This window comes from Lepidochelys kempii, chromosome 8, assembly GCF_965140285.1.
Source record: "Lepidochelys kempii isolate rLepKem1 chromosome 8, rLepKem1.hap1, whole genome shotgun sequence".
Classification (NCBI taxonomy): domain Eukaryota; kingdom Metazoa; phylum Chordata; order Testudines; family Cheloniidae; genus Lepidochelys; species Lepidochelys kempii.
Genome location: NC_136387.1, coordinates 54455835 through 54477386, shown reverse-complemented (window position 1 = coordinate 54477386; position 21552 = coordinate 54455835). Strand labels below are relative to the sequence as shown.

The 21552-nt window shown below is 48.3% G+C and overlaps 1 protein-coding gene across 1 annotated transcript in view; it reads left to right on the top strand.

The window, feature by feature from the left end:
* SHCBP1L (SHC binding and spindle associated 1 like) overlaps window positions 1-20886 on the top strand; it is a 67137-nt gene extending 46251 nt beyond the window's left edge. Inside the window, exons 7-10 of the mRNA XM_073356620.1 lie at window positions 4917-5070; window positions 12839-13089; window positions 13765-13887; window positions 20650-20886. Of these exons, the coding sequence (XP_073212721.1) occupies window positions 4917-5070; window positions 12839-13089; window positions 13765-13887; window positions 20650-20886 (765 nt within the window). The remainder of the gene's footprint in view (window positions 1-4916; window positions 5071-12838; window positions 13090-13764; window positions 13888-20649) is intronic.
* The last annotated feature ends 666 nt before the right edge of the window (window positions 20887-21552 follow it).

Below are 21552 nucleotides of genomic sequence, written 5' to 3'. Positions count from 1 at the left end.
TTGCTGGACCTTGTAGGGTAAGCTTCACCATCGCTGCACAGGTATTTTTAGAGTACCTGCTCACAGTGGCCTGTTGGTTAGCAATACGAAGCTGCAAACCACCAGTCGAGTAGACCTTCGTACCCACAAGGTCAAGGTGTGTAGCGTCCCTATTCTTTGGGGAAAGATCTTGGAAACTCTGTCTCTCCCACTGGTTAGCCGCATCAACCACCAGCGAGTCCGGAGGCAGGTGGGAGTATAAATGCTTGAATCCTCTGGAAGGCACGAAATACCACCATTCATTGCGTTTGGCAGTAGGTAGCAAAGATGCCGGCGTCTGCTACAGGGTCTTAGTGGTGTCCACAACCGTCTTTATGAGGGGCAAGGCTACATGTGAAGGTCGCGAGGGTGCTAGGATGTCCACCACGGGATCTGCCTCTACCACTTCCTCAGCCTTGATACCCAGACCCTGGGCAGCCCTACGGAGCAATTGCTGCAGAACTCTGTTGTCCTCCAATGCAGGAGCTATGACCATCCCCACCAATGCTTCATCCGGCGACGAGGAGGAGGAAGCGTGTGTTGGTAGTGGAAGCTCCCTCCATCTGCCCAGGAGGGGTCACGTGACTCCCGGGGCAGCATTGGAGGAAGTGGTGCCGGGACCATAAGCATCAGAAGAGGCATTGGCCTGTGCATCAGTCTCACTGGAGGGAGCTGCGTTGGCACGCTCACAGGAGCCGCTGGTGTCGGGGGGCTCGGTGCCGACATTGGTACCGGGGCCATAGGTGCCTGCATCGAGGTAGGCGTTGACAGTGGTGCAGGTGTGGGAGACGGGTGCATCGATGCCATGAAGGGTGGTGCCGAAGTCGGAGCTGAGCATGGGGCCGGAGTCCACGACGGAGCTGGAGGCGCCAAGGGCAGATGCGCAGTGGAAGGCGGTATGAAAGTGGCGAATGCCATGGAAGATGTTGCTGAGCGTCTGTCCTGGGTTCCTCCCTGGCCGTGGTGAAAAGCTCAGGGGCTCCAGAAGGGCCACTGAGGTGGATTCTGCCACTGCAGAGGCCACGCCTGAGGCTCTCTTCTGTCCCTACCCGACCTCGCTCTAAGACTTTTTCTCCTACCCAAGCAATAGGAGTCGGATTCTGACTCCGAGGTCTCAGACACTGAAGACCATGGAGAAGCCAATCCTCGATGCCTCAAATGTCGAGAGCTCGGGGAGTGAATAAGTTCTCTGTCGGAATGGGTCGACGCGAAGGGGAGCATCTAGACATCATAGCCAGCTTCACTTTAGAGTGCACCAGAGGACGTAGCTCCGTCTGCGCTGAGGGTTCCTCCCTGGCAAGCGAGAATGGTGCCGTCAGGTGGAGGAGGTCCTGAGCAGCCTGGCACGCTTCCAGAATGGATGGGAGCTGCAGCTGCTGCATAGGTGCCGGTGATCGAGGTGGGGCCGGACTCGACTCGACACGGCCCTGGAAGGAGATGCCGAGGAGTGGCCTGCTTGGGGTCGCACGTCTTGTGGCTTAGCCAGAGGAGAATGGTCGTCCGGCTTTTTCTTTTTTTTGAGGCACTGGTGAGAGGGAGCGGTGCCTACTGTCAGGCTGGCCCCGTGAGGATCCGTGGTGGTGCTGAGTGTCTCTGGAAGAGTCCTTCCTCAGCACTGAACTTGCTGACGACGCTTGGGCACTTCACGTTGAGGACGCTGCTGCAGGGGTCGGGTCCCTCGAGCCCAGGTCAGAGTGGGCATAGGGCTGCCTCCATGAGGATCACCTTGAGCCACTGTTCCCTTTCCTTAAGTGTTCTCTGATGGAACTCGCAGAACGATCTTCCGATGGGTCTCCCCCAGGCACCGTAGACACGACGAGTATGGGTCATTTTTTGGCATGCGCTTGGCACAGGCCACGCAGTTCTTGAAACCCAGGGACCATGGCATACCACAGCGCTGAGGCCGGAGTGGGGGTGGAAAACCCCCAACTAACACTATATTATACTAAACTATTAACTCAAACAGCACTAAGAACTAACTATATATAACAGAATAGTGAAGAAAACTTGCTGAGCAAGAGCCAAGGGAAGTTCCAGCCACTGTCACTGGCGGTAAGAAGGAACTGAAGGGGTGGCGGGTCAGCAGGGCTATATATTAGGTGCCATGAGGGTGCAACTCCAGGGCGCGCCTAGGCGGACCCAACAGATGCTGCTAAGGGAAAAATCTTCCAGCCAATGTGTACACACCTGATGGGAATTGACATGAACAAGCACTCGAAGAAGAACTGGCGTGTCTTGAGCAGATTCTTCCATCTCTCTACCTTTTCCCTTCACATGATTTTGTTTCTTTTGCTTTTAATCTTGTTTTTCCTTTTTTTTTTTTTTGTATTATGAATAGGACCCAACCAAATTCATGGCCATGAAAAACGCATCACGAACTGTGAAATCTGGTCTTCTGTGTGCTTTTACTCTATACTATACAGATTTCCTGGGGGGAGACCAGCATCTCTCAAGTTGGGGGTCCTGGCTCAAAAGGGAGTGCAAGGGGGTCACAAGGTTATTTTAAGGGGCTCACGGTATTGCCACTCTTACTTCTGCACTGCCTTCAGAGTTGTGTGGCCAGAGAGCAGCAGCTGCTGGCTAGGCACTCAACTCTGAAGGCAGCACCCTGCTAGCAGCAGCGCAGTAGTAAGGGTGGCAATACCGTGAGCCCCTTAAAATAAGGATGGTAATACCATACCATACCACCCTTACTTCTACACTGCTGTCTTCAGAGCTGACTGGGGGCCCAGCTCAGCAGGCCAGAAGTAAGGGTGGCAATACCATACCATGCTATCCTTACTTCTGCACTGCTACTGGCAGCAGTGCTGCCTTCAGAGCTGGGCTCCCAGACAGCAGCCACCGCTTTCCAGCTGCCCAGCTCTGAAGGCAGCACCGCCACCAGCAGCAGCGCAGAAATAAGGGTAGCAATACCGCAACCTCCCCTACATTAAACTTGCAACCACTCCATAACTCCTTTTTTGGGGTCAGGACCCTTACAATTACAACACCGTGAAATTTCAGATTTAAATCACTGAAATCATTAAATTTGCAATTTTTAAAATCCTATCATCATGAAATGGACCAAAATGGACCATGAATTTGATAGGGCCCTAATTATGAATTGTTCCTTCTACTAATCCCTCCCCTTAATTTTTTCCTGTGCACTTCCTCACCTTATCTTTCTCTCCTCCTCTCTTCATCATTTACTTTTTTATTCTCTTATGCCAATAATATACTGTAACAGTATGATGCCATTAAGCATGCCCACTTGGGGCATGATGTGGCCTTGCAGTCCTGCCACCCCCTTATTCTGTTGAGGTCATGCAATGATTTACTCAGACTTGGGAACTGAGAAGAAGATACGTTCTTTGTGATGTTTTATTAACTCCTTTTACAGAGTATAAAAAGCCGCATCTCATTAAGCCCCTCAACTCCAACCCCTCTTCTGGCCTTGGGGCTAATGCTCTTCCAAGTTCAGGAGTTCCTAGCACCCATCCCAGAGCTGGGTTATCATGCAAAACAAACTCATGCTTCTCAGATGAGGAGTACATCCACAGCTCTCCTCTTGGAGCAGGATTAAGCTTCAGGCTACCTGGCCCTTTTTTAGTCATTCCTTTCACGCGTCAGCTTGGAGGTGAACAGGCCATAGTTATCCTCCTGTTAGAGCAGTGGTGGGCTACCTGCAGCCTGTGGACTGTATGCGGCCCGTCAGGATAATCTGCTGGCAGGTTGCCAGACAGTGTTTACATTTGCATGGCAACTTGCAGCTTCCAGTGTCCACAGTTCGCCGTTCCCAGCCAATGGGAGCTGCTGGAAGTGGCACGGGCCACAGGGACATGCTGGCTGCCACTTCCCGCAGCTCCCATTGGCTGGGAATGGCAAACTGTGGCCACTGGGAGCTGTGGGCGGCCATGAATGTAAACAAACTGTCTTACAGCCTGGCAGTGGATTACCCTGGTGGGCTGCATGTGGCCCGCGGGCTGCCCACCACTGTGCTAGAGTCTTTGGGAGCACTTCCCTCCAACTGAGCCTTTTATCAGGCCCAGGTATATGTTAGCTAGTTAGCTGCCAGATGGCCTTGCTTTCCTTAAAGAATCTGTCATAGGTAGATTGGCCCTGACTCCCCTTAAAAGGGCCAGCCACCCTATGACATATATGCATCCATCTCTTTTTCTTGCCTTATCATACACACTCTTGGGCACTGAACCATATCACATTCACTCCCTAATATCTCTTCCCCCTCCTCTCGATCTGTCAGAGACCATCTACCTGGTACCTTTCACATGAGGGTTGAGTTTCCCCTTCCCAATACTCCATTCTGAGCACCTCCTACCTCCAATGAAGAGTTTTGGGCCAAGGGGGAGCAGCAATGGCGAGTCTCCCCTCATGTACCTGGGACCAGGCGCATTCTTCCTTGGTCTCTACATGGGCTGAAGATTTTCTCCTTGCAACAGAACATGGAAGGGGAGCTACTGGTGGGGATCAGCTGCCACAGTTTAGCCAAATGACTCCAAACTTACAGGCTACTCTGTTTTGAGCAACTAATCCCCAAGTTAAGGGGGAAGGAGCAGGACGGGGCTGGAGATCAGACAGGGTCTTACAGAGAAAAAAGCTCAGCTATGGAAAAGACGGCAGCTGGGAGGAAAGGAGCAGATTCATTTTTGTCAGTCCCTTTAAGCTGCTCTCTGCAGCCAGGCAAGCTCGAGAATGTTCCACAGGGGCCTGGGATGGGCAGGAATGTGTGACTCCACAGCCAACATGCAATCTTGCTGTTTGAAATGAGCAAAGGTAAATGACAATGTAAGAAACAACAGCGTAGCAGATTTCAAAAGATTGGCTGTTAATTCAAAAGTTTCATGGTGTTTGTGTGTGTTTTGTCTTACCTTGATAGTTGCTGCTCCCTCTTTCCTGTACAGGTTAAGGATTTTTCTGTTGACACAGTGCTTCAACAACATGATAATTTAAACATGGCTTTGGATAGCTGTTACAGTGGCGATAGTGTGGTTATTTTCCCAGGAGAATATAAGGCTGCAAACCTCTCCATGTTAACTGAGGATATTGTTATTCAAGGTCAGCAGTGCATTCTACTTATTTTTAACTTTACAAATTGTAACTATATAAAGCAGTCCTTCAGATCAGCAATTACTACAGGTAAATAGGGGGGCAGGGAGGAACTCACTGTGAATTCTAATGGGATTAGTAACACTGAATCTGAAAACATCAGACAGAATAAAAGTTGTGCTAATCACCCCTGGTGTAAAGTACTGTGCAACTGAATTTAGTATATAAGGAATTTTGTGATATATTCATTCAGTAAGAATTCATTGTTAGGGCTCCATGTTTGTCACAGAAGTCACGGATTCCATGACTTTCCACGACCTCTGTGGGAGCCAGTGTGGCTGACCCCAGGGCCCCCCAAAGCAGCTGCTCAGGTGGCCCTGGGGACAGCCACACCAGCGCAGCCCCACATCCAGCCACTGCTGGAGTGGCCCTGGCGCCAGCTTGAGCAGCGTTCCCCAGATGGCCAGTGCAGCTGCCAGAGTAGTTGCTTTCCCAGGCGTCCTGTGGCAGCAGTCCCCGGGTGGCCAGAGTAGTCGCTTTCCCAGGCGTCCCGTGGCAGCAGTCCCCAGGCGGCTGGTGCAGTTGCTAGCAGCGGTCCCCGGGTGGCCGGAGTAGCCGCTTCCCTGGTGGCCCCTGGCAGTGGTCCCCACTGCAGCCACTGTCAGCAGCCCCCAGCAGCTGGCCCCAGCCCCGCCAGCAGCAACCCCCTGGGACGACCACTCTCCATCAGCAGCCCCTTTAAGATTTAGTCAGGGGTATTTACAGTAAAAGTCATGGACACGTCACGGGCCGTGAATTTTTGTGTATTTCAGGGAAAGGGTTGGAATGGCGGCAGGGAAGGGGCGGGGCCTCACAGAAGGGGTGGAGTGGGGCGGGGCCGGGGCAGCTCTCGGGCCAATGTATGAGTCAGGTGGCCCTCGTGGTCATTTGAGTTTGAGACCCCTGGCTTAGAGCACCTCCATTAGAGAGCTTACAGAGGTGCAGCTGCTGTAAACTCTTAGTGTAGCTGTGCCCTTAATGTTGGCTGCTTTATACCTGTTCCTGGGTTCCTAGTTTGGATTTTTGATTCTAGTGTATCAGACGTTCTCGATTACATCAGGCACTTTGCCTTAATGGGCTTGCCTGTTTTATGCCACAGTATAACCAGATTCCATCACCTTCCCTTTCAAGGTCTTTGAGGTGCTACTTATGAGTGTAATGACCACTTGTGAATAATGTAATCATCACTAACTTGTGAGAATAAAACATATACTACAGTATCATGTATTCTACCTAAACAGTGAACTCTCTGCTAAAGATCACTAACAGGCAACATTATTAGACCACTTCAAAACATCCCTTCAACAAATCTTTGCTGATCCCTTAGATATTTACTTAAGACAGGCTTTACTGTATAAATAGAACGAAATAATTTTAAATGCAAAGTATGTTAATGTAGCATTATGGTCAGTAACAAACTCAGAATAGAGAAATAAAGTTAAGGTTCTTTGAGGTGGCCTCAGCCTATTTCTACTTGAGATCTGTGGCTGAACTTTGGGACCCTTCTGCAGATCAGTTAGTTTCTTTAAGGCTACATCAGTGTCCTCTCATAGCAGCAAATGTTCACCGCATGGACTGCAAAAGGCTATGCAGACCCAGCCCTCTCAATTCCTTTACTTATGCCGTCAGCTGAAGATATAGTGCCTTCTCTCTTTGCTTTGAATGAACGATTGGCTTCTGTTGTTTTCATTCCAAACTTTAACTTATTACATTGGGTAAAATGGTTGTTGCCTTGCACATTTTATTTTGGACTTAGAATTCTCTGATTTTTTGATCCCAGCTGCTCACACTTCCAAGGATTCTGATAAGAAAGGTGGATTTAAGTAGTGTATGTTATTTCCCTCGTGGTTCCTTGAGGCAGACACATGCATTTGCTGTTTGTTCTGCTTGCAATAAGCCTGTTCCCCAAACTGCTCCACTGTGTACAGGGCCTTCAAATCTCAAGTCTGCACCAGTAAGCAGCAGAGGTTTTATGCCATCCTCATCAAAGAGGCTTTAAAAGCTCAAGTCCTGACTCTGATGTTGAATCAGCTGTCCTGTGAAGAAATAGAGTAGACCTCTTCGAGACTCAAAGCCAGGAAAATGAGGAATAAATTCCACAATAACGTCAGTTCAAAACAGATCAGGGTCCATGACTTCTATGAGTACTGAAGTCTCTGACGCCAATAACATCAGCTCTGACGTGAACCTTTTTGATATAGAGTCAGATCTCTTAAGGAACCTGCTGATGTAGGTCATTCATTGGTGCCAGGAGCTCGCAGATATCCAGTGGTAGTGGAAGCAAAATACACTCCAAATGTGGATCATATAGGAGCTCTGCTGAATATTCTTTAAATCCTCAGGACTCTCCATTGGTGGAACGTCACAGAATAGTTAGAAGGAAGTTTCATGTCTTTGGACACATTGCAGAAGATGACCGTTTGTGAGAGACTAAGCTCCGGATACATTTTCTAGAATGGAGGTGGATTCTAAAAATCTCTTCTGCTATGGCTTCATGGGTCACATTCAATTGTTAACAGAGAACAGTGCAGCTGCGTATTGTATTAGCAAATAGAGTTATCAGAATTTATCTCCACAGGGATACTTATTTCTCCACGTCTTCAGAACTTTTGTGTTTTGAGCACCAGGCTTATAGAACTAAGACTGAGGAAAGCATAATAATGTTTTGCTATTTTTACTTGGCATTTGACCAGCATATTAAATGTGTATCATTAATAGGTCCTGGTTCAGCGCAACATGGCACATGCAATCAAACAAGGAGGTCTGGAGAGGGAACAAATTTGGATAACTTAAATTCTTTGAGTGATTGCTCATGTCAATTCCAAGTAGGTGTGCGCACGCCACGTGCACGATCGTCAGAAGTTTTTTCCTAGTGGTACCCGTCAGATCGACTGTGGAGCCCCCTGGAGTGGCGCCTTCATGGTGGTGTATATAGGTCCCTGCTGACCCGCTACCTCTTCAGTTCCTTACCACCAGCGATGGTCATTGGAGCAGCTCCTCTCTTGCATTCACAAGTGATTCCCTAGTGGGCGCTCTTCTATCTGTAAAAAGTTTGCATAGTTGTAGTTAGTTAATAGTATAGTTAGTTAAGTTTATATTGAGGGTTACACCCCCCCCCCCCCCGCAACTCCAGGACGGAGGCATGCCTCGGTCTCAGGGCTTCAAGCCGTGCAGGTCTTACCTCAAGCCCATGCCCAAGGGAAACCCACATGACTCCTGTCTCAAGTGGAGAAGGACACCATTCCGACAGTAAAATTTGCAGGGGCTTTAAGCCCAGGACCAAAAAGGAGCGGGGACTTTCAGCTGAAACTCCTTTTGATGAAGTCAGCCCTTCGCCCTCAGCTGGCCCAGGCGTGTAGCATGCCAGCCTTGGTGTGGGAGTCTACGGCGCCGAGAAAAGACTCATCTAAGGAACCTCAGCACCACCATTCCCGGCACTGAGAACCAGCTCCAGTATGAGGAACTGCTCGTAGTCTTCAGTGCCACACAAAAAGAAGAGCGCAGACAGGGGCCACTCCCCTACTAAGACAGCAGACCAACCTCGGGCCTGTCTATGCTGGTGCTGTTGACTCTGGCCTCTTGGGGAGGGCTGTCGAGTCTGGTCCTGGTGGACTCCCCAGTGCAGGAGGAGCTAGAGGAGGAACTGGATCTTTCCTCCATGCCAGACACCTTTGAGGTGGCAAGGGACTTGATAGTCATTACGGCACAGTCTCCTGCCCTGCTGGCCCATGCTCCGGCACAGACAGTGCCACCAGCGCTCATCTGTCATAGGGGCAAGCCTATGATGCGGCACCATTCCCTGGCACCATCTAGGTCTGCAACACCCAGGTCAGCTCAGAATTCTCCTCAGAGGTGGACTCCTACACATCCCGGCAGAGCCAGTACTGCTCCTGGAACAGCCCAAGATAGGACAAAGGGCAGCTGGTGCTTATAATGTCCAGGCTGCCGCAGTGGCGGGGGCCGACTCAGTGGCCCTTTTCGACTCCATGGGCCAACCACCAAACCCACGGGCCCAGTTCCAGGTCCCTGTTGATGGTGTCAGGGGCTCGGATGCTTCTATCGACCTCCTCTGTCACCAGGGAGCCTCGCTGTGCTCGGGATGTGGAAGCCCAGACCAATGAACAGTCAAGGCTGGATACTGACACGGGCGCTGGCACCATAGTGGCTGTGGCACTGGGTACTGCAGCTGTCATCTGCTCCACTCAAGGGGTTGCCATGCAAGTGGATCTCTGTGAGCTGGAGGGTCAGGAAGACTTAGTACCACCAAGGGCGTCATCCTCGTCCTCCCCGGATGAGGCGGTGGCAGGGACCTCCACCACATTATCTCCTATGGACACCAGGGCCCATCAGGACCTACTCAGGAGGATGGCCCAGAACCTAAACATGGAGGCAGAGGTGGTCTCTGAGGACACGGACCCAATGATGGACATTCTGGCCCTTGAAGGGTCCTCGAGGGTGGCTTTGCCTCTCATTAAAACTATACAAAATACCACCAAGGCGCTGTAGCATACACCCACCTCCATCCTGCCGAGGGGGTGGAGCATAAATACTTTGTGCCGTTTAAGGGTTACGAACATCTCTTTACTCACCCCCAGCGGGGACCCTGGTGGTAGAGCGGCTAATCACAAGGAGTGGCAGGGACAGCTGGGGCCTATGTCCAAATCCAAGGATTCTAAGAAGCTGGACCTCTTCGGTCAGAAAGCCTACTCCACCAGGGGGGCTCCAGCTTCGCATAGCGAACCAGCAAGTGGTCCTGAGCCATGATGCTTATAATTCCTGGAGTTCTCTGGCGAAGTTCCAGGAATTGCTCCCAGCTGACTTCGCTCCGAGTTTGGGGCGGTCCTGGAGAAGGGCAAGGTGATTGCCAAGACCTCTCTTCAGGCTGCCCTGGACTCAAGACTCGGCCACCCACACTATGGCCATGACCCTGAGGCACAGCTCTTGGCTGCAGGTCTCAAGGCTCCTGCATGAGGTCCAAAATACAATCCAGGATCTGCCCTTCAACTGCTCTGGCCTCTCTGTGGAAGACAGACAGACTCAAGGCTTCATAACCTTAAGGATTCACGGGTGACCCTCAAGTTTTTGGGGCTGCACACTTGGAGAAGAAAAGGAAGCCATTTAAGCCCTAGGTCGCCACTCTACCCCTCTTAGACAGGACTATAGCAGGAACCAGGGCAGAAGTAATAGGAGGTGCCCATCTCAGTCCTCCTCCAGCCAGGGCCAGGCTAAGCAGCCTTTGAGCTCAAAGCCAAACTTTTGAAGGTGTGCCCGAGGAGGGAACACCAGTTCGTTACCTGGATCCTTCCCCTCCTTTTGTGAATGATCTATCCCCTTTCTACTGTGCCTGGGCTCAAATAACCTCAGACCAGTGGGTCCTGAGCACCTTAGAATTGGGATTCTCTCCAATTCTGTTCCCTCCCACCGACCTTCCCTGTCCCTTTTCAGGGACCCTTCTCACGACCAACTTCTAAGTTTAGGAAGTGCAAATGCTCCTACAGCTCGGGGTGGTAGAGGAGGTTCCTTTGGAGTTCAGGGGCAGGGGATTCTACTCCCATTACTCCTTAATCCCCAAGGCCAAGGGTGGGCTTAGGCCTATTTTAGACCCACGAAACTTCAACAGATTCATGAAGAAATTGAAGTTCCGCATGGTGTCCCTGGCTTCCATCATTCCCTGTCTGGATCCGGGGGATTGGTACGCTGCCCTTGACTTGAAGGACACATACTTCCACGTCTCCATAATCCTATTCCACAGAAGGTTTCTGCGATTTGTGATCAGCAACACGCATTACCAGTTCATGGTCCTCCCCTTCGACCTATCAGCGGCCCCATAGGTATTGAAGTGCATGGCAGTCGTGGCAGCTCTTCTTCGAAAGCATCAGATACAAGTCTTCCTGTACTTAGACGACTGGCTCATCTCGAGCCCAGGTGGAGGAACACGTGAACCTGATGCGTGCGATGTTCCTCAGACTCTGTCTCATCCTCAACATGGCAAAGTTGACCTTAACTCCCACTCAGAGAATAGAATTCATTGAGGCACTCTTGGACTCCACTCAGGCCAGGGCATTCCTGCCCAAGTCTTGTTTTCTGGCCATGAGCACCATCATAGAAGGTCTCCAGAAGTTCCCCGCCATGAGGGCCCGAAATTGCCTAAAATTGCTCGGACATATGTCAGCTTGCCCTTACGTGGTGCAGCATGCAAGACTGCAGCTCTGTCCCCTTCACCTGTGGCTGGCTCAAGTTACAGGCCGAACCGGGACAATCTATACAGACTGGTCACACTCTCGCCTCGGGTTCTCGAGTCCCTCCACTAGTGGCTCAATCCATAAGTAGTTTGTGCAGGAGTACTCTTCTCCAAACCTCAGCCATCGCTGTTACTAGTCACAGATGCGTTGGTGCTGGGGTGTGGAGTGTATGTGGGCGACCTCAGGACTCAAGATCTATGGTCCTAGGCGGAACTCTCTCTACACATCGTCAGGGAGCTGTGTGCGGTGTGTCCAGCTTGCCAGACATTTCAGGCCCATCTCCAGGGCAAATGTGTATCGGTGTTGACAGACAACACCACAGTGATGTTCTATATAAACAAATAGGGTGGTGCTCGCTCCTCTCCCCTGTGCCAGGAAGCCCTCAGATTGAGAGACTTTTGCATCACCCACTCAATACAGTTCGAGGCATCATAGCTGCTGGGCTCACAAAATGAACTGGCCGATCACCTCAGCAGATCCTTTCATGGCCACAAATGGTCTCTCCGCCCAGACATCATAATCAATATCTTCCAGAGGTGGGTGGGGGGTCTCCCCAGGTAGACCTGTTCACAGCACAGAGCAACAGGAAGTGCCAGCAGTTCTGCTCCTTCCTGAACCACAACCCCGGCTTGATCGCAGACGCCTTTCTCCTCTCGTGGACGGGGTGCCTGCGGTATACATTCCCGCCTTTCCCTCTCGTCCGCAAGGTCCTCCTCAAGATCCGGCAGGACAAGGTATCGCTGATTCTCAGAGTCGTCATGGCCCCGCCAACACTGGTTTTCCACTCTGTTACACCTCTCAGTGGACATGCCCATGGCCTTGCCCATTATTCTGGACCTCATCACGCAGGACCACGGCTGCCTCCAGCACCCCAACCTGGAGTCTCTCCACCTCACAGCATGGAAACTTCATGGCTAAACTCGTTAGAGCTCCAGTGCTCCGATTCGGTTAGGGAGATTCTCCTTGGCAGTAGAAAGCCCTCCACTCATGCCACTTATATGGCCAAGTAGAAAAGGTTCTCTATTTGGTTCTCACAGAAGAGCACCCCTCCGCTGCAGTCTTCAATTCCCTTTATGCTGGGCTATGTACTCTACTTAAAGCAGCAGGGGCTGGCAGTCTTATTGATGAAGGTGCACCTGGCTCCTATTTCCTCTTTCCACCTGGGTACAGTGGGGCGGTCAGTATTTGCTAACCCCATGGTTGGATGCTTCTTCAAGGGACTAGACAGGCAATTGTGCACGTGGCGCGCACACACCTACTTGGAAGGGACATGAGCAATACATCTCGAAGAACATCAGTTATGAAAGGTAGGTAACCATTTTTTATAGGCAAGTCATTCGTTGTAATTAATTTGGTACTAAAAAAAAATCTCCTCACTGAGAAATACTCATTTTAACCCAAATGTTGTAAGAGTTAACCAAACAGCAAAAAGGTATTCTCTGCTTTTTGTATAGTGTGGAAATAAATGTTTACAGTGCTTTTCTTCTTTCAACTAGGAGCTGGAAAGCCAGAAGAAATTGTGATTGTTTCAGAGCCTACTCATGAGAGTTTTGTGGTATCCAAAGCCCAAAATGTGAAACTAATGCACCTCACTTTAGTACAACGAGGGACTGTTGATGGTATTGTGGTGGTTGAATCTGGTCACATGACTTTTGTAAACTGTATATTGAAATGTGAAGGAACTGGAGTCTGTGTGCTTACTGGAGCTTCTCTGACTATTACAAACAGTGAGATTACAGGAGCTCAGGTACTGAGTCTGCATGAATGAATTTCAAAAAATAAATTTAATATGCAAGCAAGTATAAAATGTTAACATGCATATTGAAGCTTTTTTTTTAAAAAAATAGGACAAATACTGTTAAATTGCAAGTGGAAATACCTCACGTTCAAATTCTGTTTTGAAAACTTACATGTAATTTTCAGTTAACTTCCAGTTTTCTGTAGCTAATTCATTTAAGCTCTTCAGGGCAGCAGCCTCATTTTTATTTGTGGTGTTACTAGGGTGGAGTGCCATCCTCACTTATGGAATTAAGTGTTAGCTGGGAGTTGCTTTCCTACTTATTAAAAACCAAACAGAACTATTAAGCAATATTTGTACTTTTTACATGTAAAACACTTTGATGTAGACACTAAAATGTATCCTTGAAGATGTAATTTTAAAGTAATAAATGCTAAGGAATGAATAGTAAAAGATTCCACTCCACCCTTCATTCCAGTGTGAGCAGTAGTTGCAAGGTCCCATAATTGCATAGTTTTATGGGTTTCCATTCCTCACTATAATAAATTGCAGTGGACCAATTTTGACATCTTATATTCATATGAAATTGCAGAACCACTTTTTATATACTTGATTGTAACTCTGAATGCTTTTCCTGTGGCAGTCCTTATTTTCAGGATTTAATTTTTTTGTTTTAATGTACAGGGTGCTGGTGTTGAGCTGCACCCAGGAAGCACAGCCATTTTGGAGGGTAACAAAATTCACCACTGCAATAACTTCAAAACCAGTGGGAGTTCACAGGGTGCCCTAGGTGGAATTAATATTAAGGTAACTAACTGTGCTGTATTCTCCTAGCAATTGTCTGACACTTCTATAAAGTAATAGCTGTACTGTTGCAAATGCAGAAGTTAGTGGAAGCTAAAGAAATTAGGAACTTCATGTTTATTCTAAAAATTGCATTTCTTTAGTTAACATTCGAAACTCAAGTCCTCGTCTATCAACCGTTAGTGTGGAATTTCATGAATCCTATCAGGCAACCTCTAGTGTCCCAGCACACTTCTCAACTTCTTAGACACCAAATGTACAGCAGTTACTGAGGTGCTAAGTATCAGGGCACTGAGAGCTGACCGTGAGTAAGGGCATTTGGTACCTAGGAAAGTGAGAGGCTGGTATGCTGGGTGGTGGTTGGAAGGGGTCCCTGTGCCCAGGCTTCTTGGCAGGGATTGATGAAGTGTTCCTGCTGCATGGGCTTCTTTTGAGGCAGCACGGAAGGGGTGTTTTTAGGGGAAAGAGAGGCAGTCCCAAGATCCACTATAGTTTTTAACTCAATCTGCTGCCTCGTATGTAACGCTCAGATTTTGTCATGAATATTTTTAGTAAAAGTCACAGACTGGTCACAGGCAACAAAGAAAAATTCACGGACAAAATTATCCAAATAAAATATCCATGACAAAATTGGAAGTCACTGGGCAGTTGTGGGGGCGGTTCGAAGCTCCAGGGTCCCTCTACCGCCCACAGGGGTACCCCACAGCTCCCAGCTGCTGCGGGCTGAAGTCACGGAGGTTTTGGGAAGTCACGGAATCCGTGACTTCCATGACCTCCATGACAAAATCTTAGCCTTACTCATGTGAAAACTACACACTGCAGAATTAATCTGAGTTATCTACACTCAAGTTACTTCTTGAGTTAGCCTAGCTTGAGTGAGTGGTCACATTGCAAAACACTCAAGCTGTTGTGTTCACACTAGCACTGCACTGACACATGGCACATAAGATTTCTGATTTCATGGTTCTTTGTGCTGCAGTAATATTAGCTGCTCCATGACTTTCCCAGTGAATTGTGGGAGAACATGTCTTTCCTTTCTGGGCCCACAAAGAAATTGTGGGAAGTCAGTAGAGGTTGCCATTTGAGTGGAGTTTGCATTCATCACTCTCCAGAAAGGTAGTGTGAGCAGCTGAGTTGAGCTCAGTTGAGCTTATACCTCTTGATGGGCCAACCAACTCAATGTGAGCACCATCACACTCAAGTTCACTGCAGTACAGACAAGCCCTGCACTAGAATTGTACCTTAGGTTAGCTAACTAGAATTAGCAATATACCTTTATTTCCACTGAAGAGAAGTAGTGAAGAAGTTTCCCTTTATTACTGCTTTGATTGGTTGTTACAGATGATCTCACTTGCTCTGCTCAACAGTTAAGAATTTACCCTGAGTTCATGATTTTTTGTAGGTCCCTTTCTGTCACATTTTAGTTCCCATCTGTAAGACTTAAGTATGAGTTAACAGGCTAATCCTTTTTTGTGTGGTTAGATCTATAGATGATCTGCACAAGGCGGCAGTGCTCATCAATTGTACATGTAACAGCATTTTGCCCATGAGCCAATACAGCTTGTTTTCATAGTTTAACTTAGCCCTGGTCTACACTACGAGTTTAGGTCAAATTTAGCAGCGTTAGATTGATTTAACCCTGCACCCATCCACACAACGAAGCCATATTTATCGACTTAATGGGCTCTTAAAACCGATTTCTGTACTCCTCCCTGGCGAGGGGATTAGCGCTGAAATAGACATCGCCGGGTCGAATTTGGGTTAGTGTGGATGCAATTAGATGGTATTTGTCTCCGGGAGCTATCCCACAGTTCTCCATTGTGACTGCTCTGGACAGCGCTCTCAACTTGGATGCACTGGCCAGGTAGACAGGAAAAGCCCTGCGAACTTTTGTATTTCATTTCCTGTTTGGCCAGCATGGCAAGCTGATCAGCACAGTCGACTGTGCAGATCTCATCAGCAGAGGTGACCATGGAGTCCCAAGAATCGCAAAAGCGCTCCAGTATGGACCGAACGGGAGGTACTGGATCTGATCGCTGTATGGGGAGACGAATCCGTGCTATCAGAACTCCATTCCAAAAGACAAAATGCCAAAATATTTGAAAAAAATCTCCAAGGGCATGAAGCACGGAGGCTATCACAGGGACCTGCAGCAGTGCCGTGTGAAACTTACGGAGCTCAGGCAAGCCTACCAAAAAACCCAAGAGGCAAATGCCCGCTTGCGGTCAGAGCCCCAGACTTGCTGCTTCTATGATGAGCTGCATGGAATTCTAAGGGGTGCCCCATCAACTACCCCAACACCTGTACGTGGACTCCTGCAAGGGAGTCTCACACAACAGGGATGAGGATTTTGGGGACGAGGAATATGAGGAGGAGGGGGAGGTTGAAGATAGTGCAAACCAGGCAAGCGGAGAAACCATTGTCCCCGACAGCCAGGAACTGTTTATCACCCTGGAGCCAATATCCTCCCAAGGCAGGCTCTCAGACCTTGAAGGCAGAGAAGGCACCTCTGGTGAGTGTACCTTTGTAAATATAATACATGGTTTAAAAGCAAGCGTGTTTAATGATTAATTTGCCCTGAAGACTTGGAATGCATTCATGGCCAGTACAACTACTGGGAAAGTCTGTTAATGTGTCTGGGGATGGAGCGGAAATCCTCCAGGGATATCTCAATGAAGCTGTCCTGGAGGTACTCCCAAAGCCTTTGCAAAAGGTTTCTGGGGAGGGCAGCCTTATTGCATTCTCCATGATAGGACAGTTTACCACGGCAGGCCAGTAACACGTAGTCTGGAATCATCACATAAGAAAGCATGGCAGCGTGTGGTCCCGGTGTTTGCTGGCATTCAAGCAACATCCATTCTCTCTCTCTCCCTGTTATCCTCAGGAGAACGATACCATTCACGGTCACCTGGTTGAAATAGGGGAATTTTTTTAAGGGGACATTCAGAGGTGGCCATTCCTGCTGGGCTGTTTGCCTGTAGCTGAAAAGAAGTCATCCCTGCTGTTAGCCACGCAGTGCAGGGAGAGGTGAAGCCATCATCCCAGAGAATTGGGTGTGTGAGGGCATGGGGGGTTAGTTGGGTTTCTGCTGCACGTTAACCTGAAAACATCAGCTCCTCCTTTTAAATGGCCATTCTCCCTTTTTTTCCCCTCCCACAGCTGCAAATGTTTCAACGCTGCCACTAGCATCTCCATCCCAGGAGGCTAGCGCAGAGAAGAAGGCGAAAAAAACCACACGTGTGATGAAATGTTCTCTGAGCTCATGCAGTCCACCCAAACTGAAAGAGCCCAGCAGAATGCATGGAGGCAAACAATGGCAGAGTCCAGGAAAGCACAAAATGAATGCGACAGGACAGGAGGGACGCGCGAGGGGACAGGTGGTGGGATTAAGAGGAAAGGTGGCAGCAACATGATGAGAGGCAGCAGGATGCAATGCTGAGGCCTACTGGAGGATCAAACTGATATGCTCTGGCGTATGATTGAGGTGCAGGAAAGGCATAGACCGCCACTGCAGCCCCTATGTAACCAACCGCCCTCCTCCCCAAGTTCCATAGCCTCCTCACCCAAACAACCAAGAATGCCTCTGGGCACCCAACCACTCCACCCCAGAGGACTGCCCAAGCAACAGAAGGCTGGCATTCAGCAAGTTTTGAAGTGCAGTGTGGCCTTGTCCTTCCCTCCTCCTCCACCCCTCCCGGGTTACCTTGGCAGTTATCCCCCTATTTGTGTGATGAATTAATAAAGAATGCATGAATTTGAAACAATGACTTTATTGCCTCTGCAAGCAGTGATTGAAGGTGAGAGGGGAGGGTGGTTGGCTTACAGGGAAGTAGAGTGAACCAAGGGGCTGGGTTTTCATCAAGGAGAAACAAACAGAACTGTCACACTGTAGCTTGGTCAGCCATGAAACTGGTTTTCAAAGCTTCTCAGATGTTCAGCATGGCCTGCTGTGCTCTTCTAACTGCCCTGGTGTCTGGCTGCGTGTAATCAGCGGCCAGGCGATTTGCCTTAACTTCCCACCCTACCATAAATGTCTCCCCCTTACTCTCACAGATATTGTGGAGCACACAGCAAGCAGTAATAACAATGGGAATATTGGTTTCGCTGAGGTCTAACTGAGTCAGTAAACTGCGCCAGCGCGCTTTTAAACATCCAAATGCACATTCTACCACCATTCTGCACTTACTCAGCCTAACAGCTCCTGACTACTGTCCAGGGTGCCTGTGTATGGCTTCACGAGCCATGGCATTAAGGGGTAGGCTGGGTCCCCAAGGATAACTATAGGCATTTCAACATCTCCAACGGTTATTTTCTGGTCTGGAAAGTAAGTCCCTTGCTGCAGCTGTTCATACAGACCAGAGTTCCTGAAGATGCGCACGTCATGTACCTTTCCCTGCCATCCCACGTTGATGTTGGTGAAACGTCCCTTGTGATCCACTAGTGCTTGCAACACCATTGAAAAGTACCCCTTTCCGTTTTTTTGTACTGGCTGCCTTGGTGGTCCAGTCCCAAGATAGGGATATGCGTTCCGTCTGTTGCCCCACCAGAGTTAGGGAATCCCATTGCAGCAAAGCCATTCGCTATGACCTGCACATTTCCCAGAGTCACTACCCTTGATAGCAGCAGCTCAGTGCTTGCGTTGGCTACTTGGATCATAGCAGCCCCCACGGTAGATTTGCCCACTCCAAATTGATTCCCGACTGACCGGTAGCTGTCTGGTGTTGCAAGCTTCCAGAGGGCTATCGCCACTTGCTTGTGAACTGTGAGGGCTGCTCTCATCTTAGTATTCTTGCGCTTCAGGGCAGGGGAAAGCAAGTCACAGAATTCCATGAAAGTGCCCTTACGCATGCGAAAGTTTTGCAGCCACTGGGAATTATTCCAGACCTGCGGTCCCACCAGTCTGTGCTTGTTTCCCGGGGCCAGAATCTGTGTTCCATGGCATGAGCCTGCCTCATTGCCACCAGGATGGCCAAATTGCCGGGGCTTGTGCTTGTGCTTTGATAGAAGTCCATGTCCTCAACACTCATCACTGTGCTGCCATCACCTCCTCGCCTGCTTTTGCAGGTTCTGGTTCTGCATATACTGCATGATAATGCGCAAGGTGTTTACAATGCTCATAACTGCCGCGGTGATCTGAGTGGGCTCCATGCTTGCTGTGGTATGGCGTCTGCAGGAGAACAGAGTTGCAGGGGAAGCGGTGGTTGGATGACCAGTTTTGCTGACCTACTTCACCGTCTGCTGCCAGGACACAACAGCTGAGCGGGCTGCACACTTTCCGTGGTATGGCAAGACAAGAGTAGCCAAGCAGAGTTGCAGCGGAAGTGGCCCTGCAAGACCACCAGGAGAGTAGAGTGCCAGCAGAAGCGGTGGATGACGACTGTCATATAGAGGACCTGCGAGGTGGATTCATAGCATCAGGAGGGCAGAGTGGCAGCGGAAGCTGTGAATGACGATGACAGTTAGCAGTCCTACTGCTGAAAGCAGTATGGCGCCCGCACGGAAAAAAGGCGTGAAATGATTGTCTGCCATTGCTTTCACGGAGGGAGGGGCAACTGACGACATGTACCCAAAACCACTTGTGACAATATTTTTTCCCCCATCAGGCATTGGGAGCTTAACCCAGAATTCCAATGTGCGGCGGAGACTGTGGGAACTGTGAGATAGCTACCCATAGTGCAACGCTCCAAAAGTCGACACTAGCCTTGGTACTGTGGACGCACTCCACCGACTTAATGCGCTTAGTGGGGACACACAATTGACTGTATAAAATCGCTTTCTAAAAAATCAACTTCTATAAATTCGACCTTAGAGACTAATGGTCCTATCTACTCTGACTACTTGTAGATCACAGGCTGTTGAGTTTCACCAAGTTACTCCTGTGTGGAGCCCAACAACTTGTTTGACTGAACTAAAGCATATCTTCCATAAAGGCCTCCAATATTGATTTGAAGCCATCAAGAGATGGAGAAACCACCACTTCCCATTGTAGTTTGTTCCAATGGTTAATCACTCACTTCAGGTACCAGGCTGAGCTTGTAGGAACTGGCACTTTAAAAAAAATTGAGCAAGACTGATCTGGTAGTCATTGAGACTATTACAATATGGATATTGCTGTAGGAGTAAAAAATAAATACATAAGGAATAAATGAACAAGGAGATCTTGTAAAATTTCCTTATGTTTAAATTCTCAGCAAAACAGTTTTTCACAATGTTCTCATCAGTATCTGTACTAAATAGTGATTTGGACATGGAATAGGTCATGTGTCTTGTGTAGCTGTGCTGTCAAAACTGCTCAGCAGTATTAGGATTTCAGTCAGAAAATGAAGAATGACAATTTCAGACCCATTGTGAACTGTTGCTAGGGCAGAGCTGGATATGGTGAATGGATTGAAGCTACTAGTTATACTATACTTTGTGAAAGATACTTGCTTAAATATGGTAACGGTAGAAAGTGGGAAGCTTCAAAGGATGTTCAATCAAATTTCAATAAATTGAAACTAGTCTTAGTACTGAAATCAGTAGTTTTAGAAGTTAAAATGTATTTGCTCAGTCTTTTCAGATTTGAATTAGGTTGCCCCTTTTAAACGTTATGAGAGAGTCTACGAATTTGGGATAAGGCATTGCCATTTTGAGAGGAATACTTAACTATAAAGGAAAGTGAGTTTCTTTTGAACGTGAACAGTGCAAGCATTCTTTTATGCCATGTTTAAGTGTGTAAGAGCACAATGCACCCTTCAAAACTAGTTTGTTTTGAATCCTTAACAGGTTGTTCCTGTCCCTAAACTGAAGATGAAAAATAATCACATTTATAGTAACAATGGTTATGGAGTGACCATACTTCAGCCTATGGACCAACTCTCTACTACAGGAGGGATACTGGAATTTACTGCATCAGGAGATGCAGAGGAAGATATGCTTTCCAAACTAATGCATGAATTGAGCCTAGAGATGAGTAGTAACACACTAGATGATATCAAAGGTCTCAGCATAGTTAATAGTTAAACATGCTTTTGATGTATGTTTTGGTATATAACAATTGTTTGGTTAAAGCAACAGTACTCCAAGTTGAAGACTATTAGTCTTAAATGCTTCTTTGAATTAATGTTATGGAAAATGACTAGAGTTACCCTTACTGTGCTTTGCTAACGTTTTGAGCATCTAACTGTAACACACACCTTCAGTCCTGGATTACAATGAGTCTCCTTTGACTTAATAGTCTAAATGGGGAACAGATATTTTTCCTCTCAGCAGGCTAGGAAAGTAATTTTATAAACACTGAAGAACAGCCTGTGTCTACAGTAGTCTGAGCCTTAGTTTTGCCACTGTTACTACCACTGGTAGAGCTGCACTGGCAATAACAGTTGAGCACTAATGTAGAACACCCTTACATAGTCATTATCCAGACCTACTCTGAGTAGGATTAGACAACTTTGGCTAAAATGTCAGTGCTAACTTATTCATAGTAACCACAATAGAAGGGTCACTATCAGTAGAGCTGCACGAGGAAACGTAGATAATGGAAAATCTCTTACCTGGTAATTTTCTTTCTGCTAGCAGAGTCTTCCACAATTCTGCTACATTTGAGCTATTTCTCTCCTGGCTCCAGTTTGCAGAGACATTTCAAAGCTGTGCTAGCTAAACCCCCTCCTCCTCCAATCTACTGCCAGA